Below are 16,974 nucleotides of genomic sequence, written 5' to 3' on the forward strand. Positions count from 1 at the left end.
TTTTTTTTTGGGGGGCAGGGTCTCACTCTGTCACTTAGGCTGGAGTGCTGTGGCATGATCTCGGTTCACTGCAGCCTCCGCCTCCTGGGTTCAAGTGATTCTCCCACCTCAGTCTCCCAAGTAGCTAGGACTCAGGAGCACACCACCATGCCTGGCTAATTTTTGCATTTTTGGTAGAGATGGGGTTTCACCAGGTTGCCTAGGCTGGTATTGAACTCCTGGACTCAAGAGATGTGTCAGCCTCAGCCTCCCAAAGTGTTAGGATTACAAGCATGAGCACTGCACCTGGCCTGCCTTTTTATTTTATGGGTTTTTTTCCATGCAGGAAGTTTGATTATTATATAGGCAATGTATTAATTTAATTTTTTAATTTGTAGTTTCCAGATTTTATGTCATATTGAGAGAAACTTTCTTTTTATGTGTGTTTGTGTCTCTCTCTGTGTGTATATATACATATTTGTTGTGATAAAGTACACACATAAAATTTACCATTTTAACTATTTTTTAAGTGTAGAGATCTATGACATTAAGTACAGTCACACTGTAGTGCAATCATCATCACCATTTATCTCCAGAACTTTTCAACCTCCCAAACTGAAACTCTGTACCACTGAATAATAACTCTCCATTTCTTTCTTCCCCAACCCCTCACAACCACCATTCTTCCTCCTGTGTCTATGAGTCTGACTAGGCATCTTATACAAATAGAATATACATTCTTTAATGTTTGGAAATTAACGGACACGTTCTGGAATGTTGCAAAGCCAAAACATTCTTTTAAATTTGTTTAAAATAGAGACAGGGTCTTGCTTTGTTGTCCAGGCTGCTCTTGAACTCCTTAGCTCAAGTGATTGTCACACATCAGCCTCTCAAAGTGCTGGGATTACAGGCACGAGACACCACTCCGGGCCCCAAAACATTCTTGAGGGTTTGGATATGGTTTATCTGCACCCAATCTCATCTTGAAATGTGATCCCCAGTGTGGCAGCATTAAGGAGTGGGGCCTACTGGGAAGTGTTCGGGTCATGGGGGCAGGTCCCTCATGAATGGCTTGGCGCAGTTCTTGAGGAAGTGAGTGAGTTCTTGCTCTCAAGGGACTGGGAATGAATCAGTTCCCAGGAGAGTAGGTTGTTACAAAGCCAGGACACTCTTCATGTTTTCTTTTCTTTGCTTGAGTCCACTTACCCGTTGACTTTCTCTGCCATATTATGACACAGCATGAAAATCTTCTTCAGAAGCCAGAGCCATGCCCTTGAACTTCCCAGCCTGCAGAACCATGAGCTAAATATACCTCTTTCTTATATAAATTACCCAGTCTCAGGTGTTCTTTAATAGCAACACAAAATGGACTAGTAAAATTTTTTTTTTTTTTTTTGAGATGCAGTTTCACTCTTGTTGCCCAGGCTGGAGTGCAATGGCTTGATCTCGACTCACTGCAACCTCTGCCTCCTAGGTTCAAGCAATTCTCCTGCCTCAGCCTCCCAAGTAGCCCACCACCACGCTCAACTAATTTTTTGTATTTTTAGTAGAGATGGGGTTTCACCATGTTGGCCAGGCTGGTCTCGAACTCCTGACCTCAGATGATCCTCCCACCTCAGCCTCTCAATGTGCTAAGATTACAAGTGTGAGTCACCATGCCCCAGCTGTAAAAGACATTTCAATCTGTGCATGCTCTGATCCACCTTACCCTAGCTCCCGAGTTATAGTTTATCTCCAGTAAAGACTTGCCACTGTCTGTCCAAGACTTCCAGGGGCTGTGCATCCTCTTCTGCTATTTCTCAGCGTGTGATTCACATGGCACCAGTGACTCAGCCGCCAGTGAACCATATAAAACAACAGCTTACTGCAGTTCACACCAGATCTAATGACTCTCCATCCAGACCTGGTAGAACTGAGGAATTAGCATTTGACCCAGGCACTCCACTGCCATCCCCTGCTAGGAACTCTCAGAGTCAAAGGTCAACCGTGAGTGGCCACTTGATCTGGAAGAGGGCACACTGTCATAGAAGCCTGGGGCCTAAATCCTCACGCCTTGGTTGCTGGTGCTTTCTGTGAAATGAATGTAAGAATTCCTGTGTCACAGAGAAATGAAGTTGGAAGACAATACTCTCTGTGGCCATGTTTTGCAAGCTCTGAAATACATACAACATACAAAAGCTGTTAGCACTACCTTCAAGCCCCCAGTCCTGTCTCTGCATCCTCTGCCACGGGGTCCAGGCCAAAAAAAGACAAAAGCATCCATAGAGTTGACATCATGGTGGTGGGGGGCACACAGAATCTACAAGCAAGGGTGGGAAAATAGGTGTCAATCAATTCTCTTTTATATTAATAATGGAAAGAAACACTGTATTAGCCCTTTAAAAATGTTAAGTGCATTCATGTACTTTCTTTTCTGTATCTTGTGAAATGGGTGTAATTATCCTCCTTCTACACATGAGAAAACGAAAGGTCAAAATGAGATTTTTATGGGAGGAGGAAGCCAAACCCAGCTCAGCCAATGGCAGCTCAGCTACCACCCGTGTGACATTTGGCCAAGTCACCTGAGGCCTTGGTTTTCTCTGCTACAACGTAGGCCTGATGGCTGTATTCGCTCAATGGTGAAGGTAGGTATTGGGTAAGATAAGGTATGTGCTCAGCCCAGTGTTTGGGCTGGCACATTGCATGACTTTGTGAGTCTAGTTCCAGGATACCTGCTCCTGATTCTCTGCTCTCAGCCTCATATTGAGGAACGTCAGGGGACCCTAAAAAATACAAGAGGAATGAAGACAGATGGGGATGGCTGCTGGAATCTGGCCATGTTCTGCCCAGAAACAAACTAGGTGAAGAGTAAAGAGTTTTATTCTGAGACTATTAAAATGTCTGTTGACCACAGCAGGCTCCCCCTGGATCTAGTCACTAAACACAGCTATTGGACCAGGGCAGAGCTTGGACTAGGAAGACACAGGGGTTGACTGAGACACCACCCAAACCCAATTTGGAGTTCCTATTGTCCTGCTTTTCCCCAAAGGCAACTTCAGTTGGAGAGAGTAGAATTCAGTGGGCAAAGTTGTGAGTCAACCTCAGGAATGTCTTTCCAGGTCACTTTACCTGATATTGCCAGGTACTGAGAGCTTCCTTGCTCTCTGCCTGGAGCCTGAAGCTGCTGGGGGCAGTTGCAGAAGACGCCTAGAGCCCTTCCCCCTCTTTCCTGTGCAGGCCCTTGGAAAACTGTTTCTCTCTCTCACCCTCGTTCCTTCCTTCAGTATTTGTTGGGCACCTGCTATATGCCAGGTTTCAAGAGCAAGAAAGAAAATAAAATGCTCTAAGAGACGTTTAAAAAAGAAATTATTCTAAAGATAATACACATTAAAATTAAGCATGGCTGGGCATGGTGGCTAACACCTGTAATCCAGCACCTTGGGAGGCTGAGGTGGGCGAATCACATGAGGTCAGGAGTTTGAGACCAGCCTGGCCAACATGGCAGAACCCCATCCCTACTAAAAATACAAAAATTAACTGGGCGTGGTGGCACATGCCTGTGTTCGAAACAAGTGCTCAGTCCCGCAAAGAAGAACCAGCACTCAGGCAAACAGTTTTCTCAGCAAGGCAATTACTTCTGCAGAAGGGTGCTGCCTGTGTCAGCCACGATGGCAAGAGCAGCCCAACAAAGGAGAGAAGGGGTTTTTATCCCTAACGCAGTTCTTGTTTTTGTGGCCTTTCCCCATTGGCTGGAGTTGAACCTCACAATCTAAACTGACTCGACTGGCTAAGACTTAAAATTCTCCAAATAGGGTAAACACTCCATTTGCTAAAAGAGGAGTCGGGAGGAGAGACTGTTACTAACTAGGCAAGAGGGAAGGCATGCCTAGGCATGCCTGGACACGCATGGGCACAGCAAGGGGGTTGGTTACAGAACAGAAGGAAATTTGAAACTCTTTCCAAATAAGGTAGTGAGATGAGGACTTTGAAGGCCAAAGTGGAGAAAGGGGAAAGCAAGGAGAAGAGCTAGCTTATAACCTTACAACTCATAAACAGGGACTTAAGTTTTGAAGAGGAACTTAGTTGTGCTAACACCTATAATCCTAGCTACTCTGGAGGCTGAGGCACGAGAATCGCTTGGACCTGGGAGGTGGAGGTTGCAGTGAGCCGAGATCACGCCTGGCGACGGAGCAAGACTCTGTCTCAAAAAAATTTTGTTTAATAAAATAAAATATAGCTCACAATGATTGAGCAGTCACTGTTTGCCAGGGTAGGCACTAAGTGTTCGCTCACAGACTCCTCACAGCCCCCTCTGAAAGATGTAGGAACAAAGGGACTTAAGAACACACAGAGAGAGCAAACTGTTAGGGACAGGGGGTTGTCAAAACAGGATTCTTCACAGGAGGCTGTGTCAGCTGTCAGCTAGGGGAAACCAGGAGAAAGGGCTGTTTACAAAAAGTAACAGCAAGTGGAAGGCAGGAAGTGGGAGAGGGATGAGTACGCGTGCAGGGCAGGTGGAGATGGGGCTGGAGGGAGGGGTCGCTGCCTCCTAGGAAGGGCCTTAGCTGTGGGACCGCCCACGTGGTGGTTATACAGACAGACAACGAATATGTAATCGGACCTGTGTTTTATGATTCCTCTAGAGTTAAAATGGGGAGCACTGCAGGGGGCGTTCCCGGGTGCCATAGAGGAGGCCTGCTGCGGTGGGATCTAAATGGAGGGCTAAATTCGAAGGAGATTTCTGAGGCAGAATCTTAGGACTTTAGTAGCTATTTCTCAGAGCCGTTTCCTCAGCCTCCTGTGGGAAGGTGCGGCAAGTGCCTCAAAAGCAGCGTGTTAGGGTCTCAACTCATGCTTCTCTCCTGTGTCTGAGCCCTTCCTGGGCTCCCCTACCGCTGTCCTCTCCTGCTCCAGGGGACCCAGGTCATGGCTCACCTTCTTGCTCTGTCCACCTAGGGGAGAGACAGTGATGGTCTCTCCAGAAATAGACATTTCCAAGGAGATTTCTGAACATCTCAGATTAAGAACTACTGAAGGATATCTCTGAATCCAGCTGACCTTGGTCCAGGTTGTTCACACCGATGGCTATTAATCAAAGAAACGTGGACATTAGGGAGCAAGACAATAGTTTTATTAAAGTTTTAGAATAGGTCAGGCACGGTGGCTCACGCCTGTAATCCCATCACTTTGGGAGGCCGAGGTGGGTGGATCATCTGAGGTCAGGAGTTCAACACCAGCCTGGCCAATATGGCGAAACCCCGTCTCTACTAAAAATACAAAAAATTAGTATGCGCCTGTAATCCCTACTTGGGAGGCTGAGGCAGGAGAATCACTTGAGCCCGGAAGGCGGAGGTTGCAGTGAGCCGAGATCATGCCATTGCACTCCAGCCTGGGTGACAGAGGAAAACTCTGTTTCAAAAAATGAATAAATACAGTTTTAGAATAAAACTTTTATTTAGAATAAAGTGACATGCAAGTTTTCAAAAATGACTAAAACTTTAGGGTTGGAATCAAATCTGGGATTTAAATTCTGGCTTTGTTACCTGTGGACTTGAACCAGGTATTTAACCCCCCTCAACCTCTGTTTCTTCATCTGAGTATGAGGATGAAATAATATGTGTGGTGTGTGCAGCAAATATATATTGTTACTAATGTTTTCACCTCAGCTAAAGCATTTTGTAGAAATTCCATGTGTTAAAACCATCAGCTGATCCACATGACCTGTCACTGAAAAAAAAAATTATTTATTAACAAGCATTGAGAGGTAGTAAGCTTTCTTTTGTAGATACTTTCTTTTCTAGACATCTTAGAAGGCATGTTATGGATAAAAGAGATTCACTAAAGATTGTAACAAGATAGGGAGAAAGGAACGTACTGACCAGGAAGCATTTTCCAACTGATGAAGAGATAAAGGGCTTTTGAAAAGTTATTCCACCTCACCAGGGATCAAAGAGACTGTACTCTTATCAAACTAATAGTCAGTCTTCTTCCTTTCTTTTCTTTCTCTTTCATTCTTTCTTTCTTGAGAATAACAGGGATGATAAGGACACTATGAGTTAAGTACTCTCATAAATGGCTAGTAGTATTCTAAAGAGATATATCTTTCTTTTCCCTTCCCTCCCCTCCCCTCCCCACCCCTCCCCTCCCCTCCCCTCCCCACCCCTCCCCTCCCCTCCATTTTATTGTGGATAATTTCAAACATACCCAAAAGCAGAGAGAGTAGAATCATGAACTTCCAAGCACCTGTCACCTAACAACAATTTTTATTTTGTCACTGATATTGTTTGACCTATTTCCTACCCCCATCAACGTTGTTTGTTTTGCTAGAGCTTTTTAAAAATAAATTTCAGACATCAACTCTTCAGATAATTAATATTTCAAAAGAAAATGATCGCTAATAGACAATAAATGCTTAAACATAACCAAAATGCCCTCATCACACCTAACAAAATTAGTAACCATTTCTTAATATTAAAAATACATCTGATTAGAAAGTAGTAATTGATAATATGCATCAAGAATGTGTTCGTGCATTTCGACCCGGTAACTTTGCTCCTCCTTTTCTTTTTTACTTTTCTTTCTTTCTTTCTTTCTTTCTTTCTTTTTTGAGACGGAGTCTCTGTCGCCCAGGCTGGAATGCAATGGTGCGATCTCGGCTCACTGCAACCTCCACTTCCTGGGTTCAAGCGATTTTCCCTGCCTCAGACCCTGACTAGGTGGGATTACAGGCGCCTGCCACCACACCTGGCTAATTTTTGTATTTTTAGTAGAGACAGGGTTTCCCCATGTTGGCCAGGCTGGTCTTGAACTCCTGACCTCAGATGATTCAGCCACCTATACCTCCCAAAGTGCTGGGATTACAGGCATGAGCCACTGCACCTGGCCTGCTACTCCTTTTCAACCTAATTACAGAAAAAAGGTTTGTATTGTAAAAAATGTCACCTTATCCCTTATTTGTAAGAGAAAATGCATAATGGAAAAAATCTTGAATAGCTAACAACAGTAAATTATGGTATGTTAATGCAATGATGTTTATAAAGTTTTAAGGTTGAGTGGGAATGTTGATAGTTAATGCAATTAAAATCAAGCAGGATTTAAAATTACAGTACTCAATATGATCCAGCAATCCTACTACTGGGTATTTATTCAAAGTAAAGGAAATCAGTATATCAAAGAGGCATCTGCACTCCCATATTTATTGCAGCACCATTCACAATAGCCAAAATATCAATTAACCTAAGCATCCATCAACAGACGAATGGTTAAAAAAGTGTGGTATATATTTGAGTGGAAAACTATTCAGCCACAAAAAGGAATAAAATCCTGACATGGATGAACCTGGAGGACATTATGGTAAGCAAAATAAGCCAGGCACAGAAAGACAAATATTACATGTTCTCACTCATATATGAAATCTTTTTATGTTTTATTTTTATTTTTTTTTTTGAGACAGAGTCTTGCTGTGTCACGCAGGCTGGAGTGCAATGGATCAATCTCAGCTCACCACAATCTCCACCTCCCAGGTTCAAGCAATTCTCCTGCCTCAACCTCCCCAGTAGCTGGGATTACAGGCATGCACCACTACGCCTGGTTAATTTTTTTGTATTTTTAGTAGAGACGGGGTTTCTCCATGTTGGTCAGGTTGGTCTTGAACTCCCAACCTCAGGGGATCCACCGCCTCGGCCTCCCAAAGTGCTGGGACTACAGGTGTGAGCCACCACCACGCCTGGCCATATATGAAGTCTTCTAAAAAGTTGATCTCACAGAAATAGAAAGTAGAATAGTGGTTACTAGAGGCTGGGAAGAATAGGAGGGGAAGGAAAATAGGGAGAGGTTGATTAAAGGATACAAAATTATAGCTAGATAAGAGAAATAAGCTTTACTATTCTACAGCACGATAGAGTGACTAGAGCCAACAACAATTTATCATATACATTCCGATTGCTAGAAGAGAAGATTTTGAATGTTCCAAAGATAAAGAAATGATAAATGTTTGACGTTATGAATATACTGGTTACTCTGTATATTAGTCAGGGTTCTCTAGAGGGACAGAACTGATAAGAACAGATATCCTATATCCATATATATATCTTATATATATAATATATATATGGGAGCTTATTATTAACTCACATAATCACAAGTTCCCACAACAGGCCATCTGAGGAGCAAGGAAGCCAGTCCAAGTCCCAAAACTGAAGAACTTGGAGTCCACGTTCGAGGCCGGGAAGCATCCAGCATGGGAGAAGGATATAGGCTGGGAGGCTAGGCCAGTCTAGTCTTTCCACGGTTTTCTACCTGCTTTATATTCTAGCCAAGCTGGCAGCTGATTAGATGGTGCTCACCCAGATTAAGGGTGGGTCTGCCTTTTCCAGCCCACTGATTCAAATATTAGTCTCCTTTTGGCAATACCCTCACAGACACACCCAGGATCAATACTTTGTATCCTTCAATCCAATCAAGTTGACACTCAGTATTAATCATCACACTCTGATTAGACCACTACACATTGCATACATCAAAACATCACCAAGTACCCTACAAATATGTACAATTATTATGTGGTAATTTTTAAAATAATTTTTTAAAAAGAAAGAAATCAACCAGGGGATGATACAAGAGATAGAAAGTAGGCATGAAAAAATACTTTAATAAAATATATTATTGCCCAAAAACAGAAAAACAAAAATAATTACAGAATTCAGTGTGAATTTTGTAAATATGTGCACAAAAGGTCTCACTGACTATCTCAGGCACTGCTCAGGGTTCATTCATAAGATAGGAGCATTATTAATGCCTCTTACAGATGAGACAGTTGACGTTCAGAGAGATTTTCTAGAACATCCTCAGCTAGTAAATAGTCAATTAAGGCATGGGTGAAGCCTCAGTTTTGTCTGACTCCAAAATCAAGATTTTGTTCAAGTGTGCTGGCTCACACCTCTAATCCCAGCATTTTGGGAGGCCAAGGCGGATGGATCACCTGAGGTCAGGAGTTTGAGACCAGCCTGGCTAACATGGTGAAATCCCATCTCTATTAAAAATACAAAAATTAGCTGGGCTTGGTGGCATGCACCTGTAATCCCAGCTACTTGGGAGACTGAGGCAGGAGAATCACTTGAACCCAGGAGGTGGAGGTTGCAGTGAGCTGAGATGGTGCCATCACACTCCAGCCTGGACAATAAGAGGGAAATCCTGTCTCAAAAAAACAAAAACCAAAATAAAACAAAAAGTCAAGATTTTAACCTTTATCCTGCCACCCTGGCATCAAAATGTTAACAGTAGTTATCACTGAGTAGTGGGATTTTATAGGTGGTCTCCTTTTCTTCTTCCAAACTTTTCTTCACTTTGCAATATTTTCTACTGAAGGCATTATTTTATGCTAGAAAAAATATTATCACATTACATATCTAAAATTTCATAATTTTAGAGCTTATTTAAGATGGTGCCCACCATCTAAATAACTTGTAGGATTCTGTCTTACAGAAATAAAAACATCAATAGGTAAGGATATATGTTCATGAATAGTTATCACAGCACTATGTGTACAGGAAAAACTGGAAAAGCATGACTATCCACTAATAATGAAATTGTAATACATCAACATGCATCAATTCAATGGAATATTAGGTAGTCATTAAAAATAATTAAATCTATAAGTGGGTGGGAAATCAGCCTGCAGAGTATTGTGTCCAGCCTGGCTACTCCAGAGTGCCCTACGGTCCTGCAGCATTGGCATCGTGCATGTTCTCACTCATCTGTGGAGTTTTTTAAAAAGTTGATCTCACAGAGGTAGGAAATAGAATAGTGGGAGCTTGTTGGAAATGCAGAATGTACACCCTAGAACTACAGAACCAAAATTGCATTTTAATAATATTCCCTAGGGGAAACACTGGTGTACAGTATGATCCCAAAGCAAAAGATTTCTCATGCATTGTGCAAAGCTGGATAGTCACAACCAAAATCTATCCTCTCCTTCTAAACTAATAAACCCCTCATTTTTAGCTGGGAACATGGCCATCCAAAATAGAGATTATACTTCCCGGCCTTCCTCAGAGTTTGGTAAGGCTGTATAATTAAGCTCTGACCAACGGGACAAGACAGTAAGTGAAGAATATCATTTCTGCATTGTGCTGCTAAAAGAAAAGTATCTGTATCCCCTGGTTATTCTTCTTTCTGCTAACTGAAAAATGTCAACAACTGAATCAGCCACTGTATCAGTCAGCCTGGGCTGCCATAACAAAACACCACAGACTGGGCAACTAAAACAACAGAAATTTATTTTCTCACAGTTCTGGAGGCTGGAAAGTCCAAGTTCAAGGTCCAGCAGGGTTTGGTCTCTGGTGGCGGCTCTCTTCCTGACTTGGACACAGCTGCCTTCAGAGCGTCCTCCCATGACCATTCCTCAGTGCATGTACATGGATAGAAAGATATCTTTCTCTTCCTCTTCTAATAAGGACGCCTATTAGAAGAGGTGTCCTGCTGGATTAAGGCCCTACTCTTATGCCCTCGATTAACCTTAATTGCCTCCTAAAAGCTTTATTTCCAAATACAATCACATTGGGGGTTAGAGTTTCAACATATGCATTTGTGGGATACATAATTCAGGTCATAGCATCCACCTTGGACCTAGAGATGAAGCCACAACAAACATGTTCTACCCTCCTAACTGTCTACCTCTGAACTATTAGGCAAGAGAGAAATAAACTAGCATGTTGGTCAAGTTACTATGTTTTGGTTCTCTTTGTTATAGCCGCTTAACCTATTTCCTCACTGACTCATACGTATGTATGTTTACGTGCATTCCACTGAGCAAGAAGAAAAGTATGAAACAATGCCCTTTAAACTGTTGCTGTTGATTGCTACAAGGCAGGAGTGATGGATAAACTAAAATAAGAATATTGAGGGGAAAAGTTATCCAACAGCACCTCACGTTTTGCAGTCACAGCCAATATCTAGATGACTGTGGGAAACACACTTTTCCCAACTTTATTAATAAATGCTTAAAACAGTAAGAATCTTTACAATAGGACTCTTCCCCCCTCCCTCCACCCGCCCGAGACCAAGTCTCACTCTGTTGCCCAGGCTGGAGTGCAGTGGCGTGATCTCAGCTCACTGCAACCTCTGCCTTCTGGGTTCAAGTGATTCTTGTGTCTTAGCCTCCTGAGTAGCTGGGACTACAGGTGTAAGCCACCACACCTGGCTAATTTTTGTATTACCATGTTGGCCAGGCTGGTCTTGAACTCCTGACCTTAGGTGATCCACCTGCCTTGGCTTCCCAAAGTCTGGGATTATAGGCATGAGCCACAGCACCCGGCCAGGATTCTTAATTATAATGAAACATGACACAAATTTCAGTTCTAAATACACACTGATTTCCCCTCCCTCCCTCTCTTCCTCTCTCTGCAATGGGCATGCTGTAGCCCAGGGCAGCCCAGGGAGAGAGGTAGAATGAACATGATCCCAGGGTCCCATTGCAGTTGGAACATCCTTCCAGTTTTATTTTCAGTTCTCCTCTCTGCACTCCAAGGTCGTAGGATTTCCACATGCCCTTGGAAGAGCCTTTGGAAGGTATTTTCATCCTTCCTACTGGTAAAATGGCATCAAGGGTCCCCACCGGTTCAAGATAGGGACCTTGACTATATGGTGATGAAGACAGGGACACCCTGGCAGTAGCAGGTAGCCTTTGGCTATCTCTGCAGCAGGCTGGTGCTTGGGATCCAGGAGGCACGGAAAGTCAGCACTCCGGAGGAGCTGGTTGGGGTCACCCTGGGCCAGGTGCAGATCGTGGGAAGCTGGATATGTGAAATGGCAGGTACTGGTGAACTTGCGCTCGTCCTCCCATGTGGCCTCATGTTCCTGTGATGGGAAGAAGCCAGGAAGTCCCAGGTCTTTGGCAGTCATGTGGGGTCTTTTGAAAGCAGGGTACCCATCCGTTAGCTTGGGGTTGGGGTTAGGGATGGGCCTATAAAACTCTTTGTCCCGGAGTTGAGCATCGAGCTTTGCCTGCTGTGGAAACAAATCACACATGAATGGAGGGGTGAGAGACGAGAGATGATGTAGCTTTTCTTGGAAGCATCCAAGACAGAGCACACCCTTCTTTGCTTTATTTTTTTAAAACTTTAAATTAGTCCTTCAATGTAACCTATACAGCAGAGGGAATACTGAAATTACACAAAAGAGCTTATAGTGAAAAGTAAGTCTCTTTTCCATTCTCCTCCTCCTTCGGTTCCCATCTCCAGAGACAACCACTGCTATCAGTGCTTTTTGTATCTCTCTAGAAATATTTGATGTGCATATAAACATGTATGTGTATATCTTCTTCCCTTGGTTTGTACAGAAATGATGAATATTATATTCCATTCCACACTTTGCTTCCATTAAATAACATCTCAGAGATTGATCCATCTTTGTTTGTTTAGATCGTCTTTTCTCAGTGGGGAAACCTCAGGACAAGAAAAGATTTTTAAGTAATCTTGAAAAAAGAAAATGATAAAGGAAAAAACTGATAAATCTAACTATATTAAAAATCACAATTCACACTCCCTGAAATATTTAGTGCAAAGACAAACTACAAACTGGAGAAGAGTTTATCCACATATATAACTGACAAATGAAAAATGCTTAGGGCCAGATGTGGTGGCTCACGCCTGTAATCCCAGCAATTTGGGAGGCCAAGGTGAGTGGATCACTTGAGGACAGGAGTTCGAGACCAGCCTGGCCAACATGGTGAAACCTCATCTCCACTAAAAATACAAAAGTTAGCTGGGTGTGGTGGTGCACGCCTGTAATTCCAGCTACTCAGGAAGCTGAGGTAGGAGAATCACTTGAACCCAGGAGGCAGAGGTTGCAGTGAGCCGAGATTGCACCACTGCACTCCAGCCTGGGCAACAGAGCCAGACTCCTCAAAAAAAAAAAAAAAAAAAAAAAAAGGAAAAATGCTTAGAATATTTTTTAGAAGTCCTACAAATTAATAAGAAAAAGACAAGCAACCCAGTAGAAAAATGAGCAAAAGACATGAACAGACATTTTATAAAATAACAAATCTCCATCAACAAATGAAAAGGTGGCCAACCTCATTAATAGTCAGTGAAATGAAAATTATGACCACAGGAAAATATGATTTTGCACCCACCAAACTGGCAAAAATTAAAATATCTGTCAATACCAAGCAATGGCAACATTGCAGAGCAACAGAAGTAACCGTCTCCTACTGGCTATAATGTAAATTGGTGTGACCGCTCTGGAAAACAGTGATTTTACCTAATACTCCATGACTAACAATTCCACTCCTGGAATGGATAAACACTTGAACATTAGGATGTGTCTTATCTCATCTTCAATGCAGCATTTGGGAGTGGGAAGAGTAGGAACAAAGCGCCCAAATGTCCACCAATAAGAAGGGACAGATACAGAAGAGACAAATACAGTACACTGTGGCATATTCACGCGATGTAATACTATGCAGCAGAAAATGAATAATACGCCATAATGCTTAGCAAAAAGTGACAATTACGGAAGGGTACAAATTCAATGTGTAATAAAGTTCAAAAAGGCAAAACCAAACAATTTGTTTGAAGGGATATATACGTATAAGGTAAAATGAGTTTTTAGAAAAACACACAAGGGAACGATTTTTTGGGGGAGGGATAGAGTTTCGCTCTGGTTCCCAGGTTCAAGCGATTCTCTTGTCTCAGTCTTCCAGACAGCTGAGAATACAAGCGTGCACCAACACGTCAGGCTAATTTTTGTAATTTTTGTAGAGACGGGATTTCGCCACATCGGCCAGGCTGATCTCAAACTGCTGGCCTCAAACTCCTGGTCTCAAATCCCTGGCCTCAACTCTTGCCTGCCTTGGCCTCCCAAAATGCTGGGATTACAGGTGTGAGCCACTGCAATTGGCCTACAAGGGAATGATTAACCACTTCTGGAGATGGGAGGAGGGGTAAATCTGTGGGCTAACCAAAAGGCTACAAGGTACTGCTACTGTTAATGTGCCATGTTTTAAGCTGTCTGTAATGGTTATATCGGTGTTTATCAGTGTAATTTAAACTGTAAATGTGTATTATTTACAATCTTTTGTATGCATGATATATATGATGTACATTTGAAAACTTACACACATGGCCGGCCACGGTGGCTCACGCCTGTAATCCCAGCACTTTGGGAGGCCAAGGCAGGTGGATCACGAGGTCAGGAGTTCAAGATCAGCCTGGCCAAAATGGTGAAATCCCATCTCTACTAAAAATACAAAAATTAGCCAACGTAGTGGCAGGCACCTGTAATCCCAGCGACTCGGGAGGTTGAGGCAGGAGAATTGCTTAAACCCGGACAGGCGGCAGAACTTGTAGTGAGCCGAGATTGTGCCACTACACTCCAGCCTGGGTGACAGAGTGAGACTCCGTCTCAAAAAAAAAAAAAAAAAAAAATACATACGCATACATGCACATGCACATAAAAGATCTCTAAGTCACATCTCCTGGCATTGGATATTGTTCTAACAAGTGCCCAAATGTCCACATTTGTAATACAAATGAAGCAATAGAGGGAATTTCAGTGGACAGTTGATTGAATGACAGGACTTGCATGCCTTCCTACCTCTTGCGGCGTGACCCTGGAGTATTTGTGCTTCCCGTAGGGTTGATAGTCGACCATGTGGGAGCTTTGGTATATGTCTAAATCCACAGGGTCCTAAAGCACAAGGAGAATATGAAACAAGAGATTCCCCCTCGTCACTCCTCCGCTTAAAGCCATTCAATGGCTTCTTGCTGTTTGTAGGACAAAGGCTGACTTTGGGCCTGACATTCAGAGCCCAGATGATCTGGCTGTGACCCACTTTTACCATCCCACCACCTTCCTGCCCTCTCTACTCCAGCCTCACTTCCTCCCGCTCGCATGGGCCTGGCATGTGCTTTTTCCTATCTCCTGATAGAAATGCAAGTTGCCCTCCTCACAGACTAGCAAACTCCTATCTATCCTCCAAGACCCAGACTAAACATCTCTTCCCCAAACATCTCTCCCACCCTTTTATTCTCTACCTCCCAAGAGTTAAACCCTTTCCTTGTTCCTCACAACCCTCCACAACAGCACTTACAGGGTGTACTGTGATGGATTTAATAAAGTACACTAGATCAGGTTTAGTGTACTTAGACATCTCTGCAGTCCCAAAGCCCAGCACAGGGCCTGGCACACTGTGGGTGCCTAATAAGTGCATGCTGAGTAAATAACTGAACCCTCAGAAAATTATAAAGAAGAGAACTCAGTTCTCTTCTTCTTGTACAAAAAACCAAAAAAATAAAACAAAAAAACCCCAAAACTATCATTCCAGAAAGATGAGAAGGAGGAGGCTTAAGGAGCCTGGCCCTTCCAGGGGCTTGCTGAGGCTACCCAACTCTGAGACCATCACAGGGGATAGTAACCCACATCACTCACCTGTCCCGGGTATTTCACACCTGCCATGGCAAAAGACCTAGACACAGACAAGTTGTTTAGCCCTGCTCTGCCACAGACAAGGAAAGCAGCCACTATCTTCAAGCTGTGCCAATGCAGCATGGCTGCCCCAGCTTTCTTAGCCCACTCCTCCCCATCTTCCCTGGGCTCCCACCCTGCATGTCACTCCATCATCAAGGGGTTGGTGGTGATACCAGGGTCCCTGGGGCAAAAGGGCTGGAGCAGGACTCAGGAAGAATGAGGGTTGTGTAGAAGATCACATTTACTGATCAGGTTTACTGTTTGAGAGGTATATCTGATCCTAGGGCAAGTGAAGTGCTGGTAAATGTTTAACAACCATGTTTTCAGGGAAAATAGGCCCTGGGTTTATAGCATCTGCTAATTTCTGTGGTGTAAATGCTCCTATCGTGGCTCATTTCAGGCTATCAACATAATATCATTGGCACTGAGTTGCACAGATATGCACAGGATGGGCTCTTGTGAGCCAGTATGAACTGGCTCCAGCTCACATGTTCCTCTGAACCAGGCCTCAGCACTCCCCCTGGATGGAGGAAGGCCCAGGCCTAGGACTCAGAGCCACCTTTATTCAGAGGAGAGTATCCAAGGTGAAGAAAGTTGCGAGACTCTGCATTCCCAGCTGAACGACAGTAGTTTGTAGGCCTAACTCCGACCCCTCCCTTCCAGCCCTAAAGTCCTAGCAGGGCCCTCGCTGCACAGACTGCTTGTGTGCATGGCCCCCTAGATCCTTGAGGGGTACTCCACTGCATTCCCAGGGAACCCTCCCCTAAGCCCCACTCCCTTCAGCAGACAGTGGCCCAGCAGGGTGGTGCTCAGATCTCAACAAACCCCTGTGTTCCCTTCCTTTTGCTCACAGACAGCTTCTCTCCTAGGGCTGGGGACCAGCTGCCATGCAGACACAGCCGACCCTTTCTTCTGCCAGGGCAAGACGACGCTCCTGCCCTCCCACCTCCAGGTGCCCTTGCCACATGGAGAGTCCTGTTGCTGTGTCCCACTGCCACGCCTGTCTTTGAGTTGAGCCCTGACCTATGATGAGGGTCCCTGTCATTGTGAGGTGGGTGGGTGGGTGGCTGCTCGGGCTGCCTGCAGGTCAGTTCCCCTGTCCCTGGCTCACCAGAGCCAACATGAGTCCTGGCAGCACTGGAAGGTCTTGGGGACCAGTGCTTTCTGACACTCTACAGAATCTCTCTATTCCTAGGAGAGAAAGGTAAATAGAGCCCACGTGGTTTATAACATCAGACTGTGTGTGACTAAATCCACTTCGCACCATAGACTGCCACCCAGGCCTCGGTTGCCTGACAGGCTGGCTCAAAATTGTCAAAATGTCATACTTTTTGACATTCATAGTGTGTGGCTACAATAAAAAAAAATATACAGAAACAAGCTTTGGTGAGGATATGGAGAAATTAAAACCATATGATTTAGCAAGACCACTTCTAGTTATAAACAAAAAAGAATTGAAAGCAAGGACTCAAATGGATACCTGTACCCCAATGTTCACAACAGCATGATTCACAATAGTCAAAAGGTAGAAACAACTTAAATGTCCTT

The 16,974-nt window shown here is 43.8% G+C and overlaps 1 protein-coding gene and 1 long non-coding RNA gene across 2 annotated transcripts in view; both read right to left on the bottom strand.

Moving 5' to 3' along the window:
• The window catches only part of LOC106993046 (uncharacterized), a 38,840-nt gene extending 35,217 nt beyond the window's left edge, over positions 1 to 3,623 (bottom strand). The window contains exons 1-2 of the long non-coding RNA XR_001439216.3: positions 3,088 to 3,623; positions 2,171 to 2,278 (exon numbers count right to left, since the gene is read on the bottom strand). This is a non-coding gene — a long non-coding RNA (uncharacterized LOC106993046). The remainder of the gene's footprint in view (positions 1 to 2,170; positions 2,279 to 3,087) is intronic.
• A 7,805-nt stretch (positions 3,624 to 11,428) lies between these two features.
• On the bottom strand, positions 11,429 to 16,423 carry SPMIP9 (sperm microtubule inner protein 9). The gene is given in 4 exon segments (NM_001193977.3): positions 11,429 to 11,964; positions 14,554 to 14,646; positions 15,388 to 15,424; positions 16,278 to 16,423. Coding segments are annotated over 3 exon segments (543 nt in total). The 5' UTR covers positions 15,415 to 15,424; positions 16,278 to 16,423; the 3' UTR covers positions 11,429 to 11,541.
• Between the last annotated feature and the right edge of the window lie 551 nt (positions 16,424 to 16,974).

Source organism: Macaca mulatta, chromosome 13, assembly GCF_049350105.2.
Source record: "Macaca mulatta isolate MMU2019108-1 chromosome 13, T2T-MMU8v2.0, whole genome shotgun sequence".
In the NCBI taxonomy this organism is placed as follows: domain Eukaryota; kingdom Metazoa; phylum Chordata; class Mammalia; order Primates; family Cercopithecidae; genus Macaca; species Macaca mulatta.